Source organism: Tinamus guttatus, unplaced genomic scaffold (assembly GCF_059628265.1).
Source record: "Tinamus guttatus ecotype Peru unplaced genomic scaffold, ASM5962826v1 Tinamus_guttatus_pri_ptg000291l, whole genome shotgun sequence".
Lineage (NCBI taxonomy): Eukaryota > Metazoa > Chordata > Aves > Tinamiformes > Tinamidae > Tinamus > Tinamus guttatus.
In genome coordinates this window covers 2,313,911-2,320,116 of record NW_028288825.1, presented here as the reverse complement: position 1 = coordinate 2,320,116, position 6,206 = coordinate 2,313,911, and the positions used below count along the sequence as shown (strand labels likewise).

Sequence of the window (6,206 nt, the reverse complement as noted above, 5' to 3'; positions counted from 1 at the left end):
TGAGAAGATGCATCCGAGAAATGTATTTTCTTTTTCCCTCAAGGACTTTTAGAAAATTTTGCAGAGTTATTTTGACCAATATATTTAGCAAGTCTAAACACGATATGAGAAATAAATAAATCAAAGAAGCCAACAACAGAAGAAAGAAGGCACAAGGCAGTTCCTGAGTCCGTCCAGAAATGCATAAGCTTGAAATTCCCTCACTCGGTGATACACTTGGGAATGCTGCATGTTCGACCATGAGGATGAGAAGATGGTGCCAGGCACGTGGAGGGTTGTGGAGGGGGAAACGGTGGAGGTCAGCAGTGCTCAAAGGTGCCAGGGGCTGCTTTCTTCTGAGAAAATATTAAATAAATTAAAATGCAGGGACAAAAAAAAAAAAGCAGCAATGCAACTGGGTTGATACCAACTTAGGGGGTTGACTGTGGGTCTCTCCATTGGAGCTCAGGCACTGCTGCAGCCACAGAAGTGATGGGACAAGGGGACAGAAGACCCGCAATGCTGGAAGCTGGCACCTCCACCTGGAAAGCAGATGGAGATGCAAGACTTGCAGCTGTGGCTTTTTTGACCATTTTAAGGTAGTAGAAGAATAACTGAAGCTTTAAGACCTAAGTGATGAGCCTAGATGATTGCAGGTGCCAAAGCGCATGAGAAGTCCTAGTCTTGCTCTGTTTCAAATTCATAGAAGCTTTGCCATGGGCTTTGATGGAAAATGTCAAGAACGCCAAGAAAATGCAGATGCCAAGTGGGAATGGAGTTTGCCCTGCTGCCATCCCGGGAACTGTGTGTGATGTGGCCTTCTGGAACAACTGCTTGAAGAACATTGAGCAGAATGGGAGAAATAGCCCTGGAGGAGGAAAGGGTTTTCTTGCACCGAGGAAATGACAAATTATTGGTGAATTTGAAAGTCGTAAAAGTAAAAAATATAATGTTGGCTGGGGACCTATTTATCTATCTATTTTAAAAGGCATTTTAACATCCCGTGTATTTTAATTAAAAATACATTTTAGCAACAGTGCAGCCAAATTACCATGGTGCCAATCTCCTTTTTTGGAAATTTCTCCTTAACATTTTGAATTTATTACAAATTCATTGTTTCTAATACAATTTTCCCTTCTCCAGTCAATTTATTATCTGTTTTTCATTTCCCTTCTCTTTTGTTAATCTTTCTAAATAACTTTAAAGTGGTCCTCCATCTATTTAGCTAAATGAATTCACTCCACAGATACTCATTATTGTGAGAATGATTTATGCAAGCACTATTAGCTAGATTGTTCCTTGTTTGAAGGTTTTTCTGCAATCAGAAAAACCCAGATTTGAGTCAGCTAGAATTAGATCCAGTTAAAAAAAAATGGAAAAAGGAAGAAAAATACATCAAGTATCCAGCACCTCTGTCAGATTTCCTATCTGAGAAGGCAGTTCAAGAGGCACAGAAACACAAAGAAGCTTTTTCCAGCTGTGGGGCTGACCCTCCTGATTTCACCTCAGCCTGGGCAGGGCCAGTGTCACACTCCAACTATTAAAGGAGAACTGGTTTCTTCATGAAAAATGCCAATGACAGCTGGGAATTTTCTTGCAAAATTCTGTTTTGTCTTTCTCCAAAAATGAGTAACCTTTTGCTAAATAAAGCGAAATGCAGAAGATGAGGCAAAAGGTGAGGTTAGATGTGCTTGTTCTGGGTCCTGGATGTGATGTTGGGGGCCTTGTTCCTGTGAGATGGAATCTGCCCAAGTGAATCTGCCTGCCCAGCGGGGACAATTTATTGCACATCCCTTCATACAGTTCCTGCATGTGGGCTTAGCAGGAAATATGGGAGGAGGGAAATGCTTTTGTCACCAAAACGTGTGTGTGTCTGACAGCAATTGCCTTCTGAGCCTAAAAGGCCTATTGGGGTGAGCGTCAGGCCTCATCTTTCCCAGTCTTCCTCACAATCCTTCTGTTTTCCAGCAAAAGTCCTTCCCAGCGGCCTTCTCAGCTTTAAGTACCCTCCACCAGGCAACAGGTTAAGATCATGAGAATATCACACTCGTTGTGCCCTGTCTGCTGGGGGAAGGATGTTGGAAAGCGTGGGCCGACTCCGAAGACAGAACCGGCCAGCTGCTGTGGGAATGGCTTTGGGCATGGATTTGCTGGATGGTGGAGCAGGCATCCCGCTTTGCTGCTCCGGGGAAGCTTCCCAGAGAGGCTCAAGGGGAGTCCTTGGCTTTCCGGACTGGCCTCTACTTCTCCCCATCCTCCTTTTCTCCCTGCAAAGACCATTCTCCAAAGGGTGCTCATGTGGGAAGACAGTTTGCTCGAGAAGAGCTCCACGAAACTCCTGGGCAAACCCTCCCTTGCCGAAGCAATTCCTGCTTTGCCCTCATTAGCTGGCGTAGATGTGGGGAAGCTCCAGGTGCCGGCACTTCTCCAGGTGCTCCCTGTTTGCTGCGGACGGTTCATCAGAGACAGTGTTTGTTCAATAACCAAATTGCCCCATACTGTTAACTGCAACCTGCAAACATCTAATAACACAAGCGCGGGAAGCGTGTGGGTACAGCCCTCTCCCAGCTCTTCACTAGCCCCATTACGCTCGGCTCTTTTGGCTTTGAAAGCTGCATGACCTCCCTTTTCAATCAATTCCCAGTTATTAACCATGAAGAACAGCGTTGGGAGCTGCATTTGCAAATTGAACGTGGTGGGATATAATGAACTCGCTCTTTAAAAGATACCAGCGGAGGGGAAGGTATCTAGCTAACATTTTTTAATCTCGCTCTGTCTCTCTTTTTCCCCTTCCCCCCCCATCCTGTGCTACATTTGGATATTATTCACGGAATTCAAAATAACTCAAAAGAATAAAACTTCCTAAGCAGAGTTTAAGGGGACGGTGCCTGTAACGGCTTTCTATTATCTGTTTATTCTGATCCCTCCGCGCTTAAGCCCTTGAGAAGATTAGCTACTCAGCTGCAATCACTGCAATTTAAGAGCCGATCTTTATTTATTAAAATGCTCCGACCTCTAACCGGGGCTTAGGCGCTTATTTATGAAACCTAATGAATTAAAGCCCGGGTCGGTGGTGGCCGGGGGCTGCAGGTGGCTGTAGCCCTCGGGGGGCAGTGGGGGGTGTCCCCGGAGCACGAGGATGCTGCCCATGACCCCGGGGGGAGGGGACAAACGCGTTTTTTTTCTTGGAGTGGGGGGGTCCCTTTGCATTGGGGAAGGGGGGGCCGGTTCTTCTTCCTCTTCCTCTTCCTCGTGGTGGGTTTTCATCCCTCCGCTCCGGGGTGGTTCGCGGGGGTCCGGACGAGCAGCCCCGAGCGCGGACAAAGGGGTCGGGGTCGGGGGGTCCGGGCAGCCCCCTCTGCTGCCCCCCGGCCCCACGCGGGGCTGCGGGGGCTCCGTCCGCCCCCTCGGCGCCCCGCGCTGCCCCGCCGCCCTCCCAGCCCCCTCCGCCTCCGCCTCTCTCCTCCCCTCGCTTTTCCCTCCTCCCCCGGTAAATCCGAAGTTTCCTGTCGGGCACGGGCGGAGCGGCCGCGGCGCTGCCTGCTCCTTCCCCGGCGGCCGAGGCCGGGGGAGCTGCCCCCGCTCCGGTCCCTATCGCCGCCGCCTCCCGGGGCCCCCGTTGCCGCCCGCCCCGCCGTGAAGCGCCCGGCTCGGCTATGCCCGTGGGGACGGCTCGCTCCGCCGAACTAAGGTAGGCACCCCCCTCCATCGCCTTTTCCCGACGCTGGCGAGAAGGATTTGAGGAAAAGGAGCGGTGGGCGCAGGGGGGCGGACCCGGGCGCGGCTTCCCCGGGGGAAGAGCGGGGGGGTGGCGGCGGCTCGCCCGGCTTTGTTGCGGCTGGAGCCGGGGGGCGGCGGCGGCGGCGGGTCCGGTCGCCACCCCCGAGCCCACGGCGCCCCTCGCCCGCAGGTGCCGGCCGCTATCATGACCGATGGCGAGAGCAGCGAGTCCCTGGAGCGGCTCGCGGGCGGCGAGGTGCGGGTGCCCATCGCGGCGCACGACGACGATGCCCGCGGCGCCGGGGCCGCCAGCCCGCGCGCCGGCTGCTCGCCCGCCCGCGACCCGCCGCACGACTTGGCCTCCGAGGAGGAGGAGCAGGTGCCTTACCCGGCCCTGGCACCCACCGCCTTCTTCTGCCTCAAGCAAACCACCCGCCCGCGCAGCTGGTGCCTCCGCCTGGTCTGTAACCCATATCCTTAACGCCTCCCCTCCCGGGGCTGCCCTCCGGCACCGCCGCGGTCCCCGGCATCCTCCGTGCCCATCGCCTCGTGCCGTGGTCCCCCCGGCCGGTCACAGCGTCCCTCGGGTGTCCAGTGGTGCCAGGGTCGCTCCTAGCTGGCAGGATCCCCCAGCTGGGAGGAAAAATCCCTCAACTCCGCTCACCGGGGTGCCAAGGAGCAAAGTTGAAGGGGTGACTTGCTATTTATTTTTGCCTCCGTGGGGGATTTCAGGCCGGCACTCACCGTTTTGCTGTTTATATAAGGGAGCGCGGCCGGCGCAGGGAAAATGGAGCGGGTTGGAGTTGGTGTCGGGAGGCACATGCTGCACTCGCTCCGGTCCCACCAACTCCCTGCAGCTTTAGCGCGCCGGCAGCGAAACCGCCGCGTCTCCCCTCTGTGTCCTCTACCCAGTTTATTAGTGTTAAACGAGAAAGAGCGGCGTGTTCCTTTCAGTAGTGACATCTTGAAAATTGAATTTTACCCGAAATGCCTGCGCGCGAGCTGAGAGTTGTCAGTCTGCCTCGATGGTGTTCGGAAAGTGAGCTCCGTGCGCTGCTCCGCGCGCCGGCTGGGAGCATCGGAGCGGCGCGGGTAATTCCAGCTTTCACCTCTCCCTGCTACCTGCCTGTCGATTGCTGCCTATATCCTGCCGCTGCTATTAAAACCATTATTTATTAATATGGCCATTATCGATCTAGCTTCAGTTAACCAGCAAAACCCATGTGTGTGTGAGCTCACTCTTTTCCCCAGCAACACCGCCGAGCCGAGCGTTGTCATTAGGGAGAATTGCACAATCCTGCCGCCTTCCTCTGTTGTTAGGAGAAATCCATGGAGGAAAAAAAAAAACTCTGATTTTTATTGCCTCGGTTCTCCTCCCGCTTCAAGTCGGCTTGTGCTAAGGGCCAGCTCCCACGGGCGGCTTCAGCGCAGAAGTAAACAAGTCGCGGTGCTCTACGGTGCCGCTCGAGCTGCGCGAATATTAAACGTAGATGGTGGTTCTGTAACAAAGAAGTGATATTTGCGGTGCTGGGGGAGCCCCGGGAAGGCCCTGGGTTCCTGCTATCCCAGAGAAGGCGTCTGGGCCGATCTGTTGTCTGCGGAGCAGGGTGTTGTGCTTGCAAACTTCAGGGGGAGACGGTGGGAAGATGCCTCTTCTTGGGGGTTTTGCTCTCCGGTAGGACACACTGAGCTTTGCTGTCCTCGGGTCCACCTGGGTTGACAAATTAACCTGCAGCTGGAAGAAAATAGAGCGATGTCCCCGCTGGGGACACGAGTTACAGGGAGACGCGTGCGCGTGTCCCTGTGGAGTGACCCTGGGCTTTTACGATCAGGCAGAACTTGGCATCCCTCCGTCTCCATCGCCCATCCCCCGGAGACAAAGTTCCTCCATAAAACTTATCCGGGTGACATACGAGGAGATGGAAACGGTGACGTTGGGGTAGTGAGGAGGCAGAGAGCTAGCAGAGCGACAGCAGCCCCGTGCTCCGGCGACGTTTTGGTCACGGCAGAGCAATCCTCACGATGGAGCAGGCAGCAGTGTGGACGAGCTCCGTGCTGAGGATTTTTAGTTCCCTGCATCTTCAAAGGCCGGCGGTCACGTCCCGTGCAGCTGGGATGATCTTTTGGTGTCACCTCTTGAGTTTTCCTCGTGGATGGGGAGAAAGGAGAGAGGGCCGGGGTGCTGCGACAGCGCCGCGTCGTGCTGTGCGCTGCGTGTGCCGGCTCGCAAGCAGCTGAAGGTCAAGCGGCGTGGGCAGGAATGCCACCGGGACACGTCTGGGAAGCCTAGAAAGCAGCCAGCCCGGCGGGGAGCGCGGCCGTGGCCTGCCGTCTCCCCGGGCTTGGGACAGGGGGGAACAACTTGATGTAAAAATGGGTCTGGAAAGGTGATTTCTAGCCCCTCCTGTGGTCGTCGGGGGGCTGCGTGCCCGCCTCGAGGTGCAGCAGCGAGCGTTGTGTTTGCATGGAAGTCTCCGCGTGCTGCCAAGGAGGGGAGGTGACTTTGT

General features: G+C 54.8%; 1 protein-coding gene across 1 annotated transcript; it reads left to right on the top strand.

Moving 5' to 3' along the window:
• The first annotated feature begins 3,598 nt into the window (after positions 1 to 3,598).
• LOC148594133 (voltage-dependent T-type calcium channel subunit alpha-1H-like) lies at positions 3,599 to 4,180 on the top strand. Its single transcript, XM_088527819.1, has 2 exons — positions 3,599 to 3,670; positions 3,890 to 4,180. The coding sequence occupies exon 2, from the start codon at positions 3,905 to 3,907 to the stop codon at positions 4,178 to 4,180; it is 276 nt and encodes a 91-aa protein (XP_088383945.1). The 5' UTR covers positions 3,599 to 3,670; positions 3,890 to 3,904.
• Positions 4,181 to 6,206: the final 2,026 nt, after the last annotated feature.

What these genes read in the sequence shown, in the direction of transcription:
- LOC148594133 (XM_088527819.1), top strand. Translation starts at nt 3,905, where the DNA reads ATGACCGATGGCGAGAGCAGCGAGTCCCTGGAGCGGCTCGCGGGCGGC.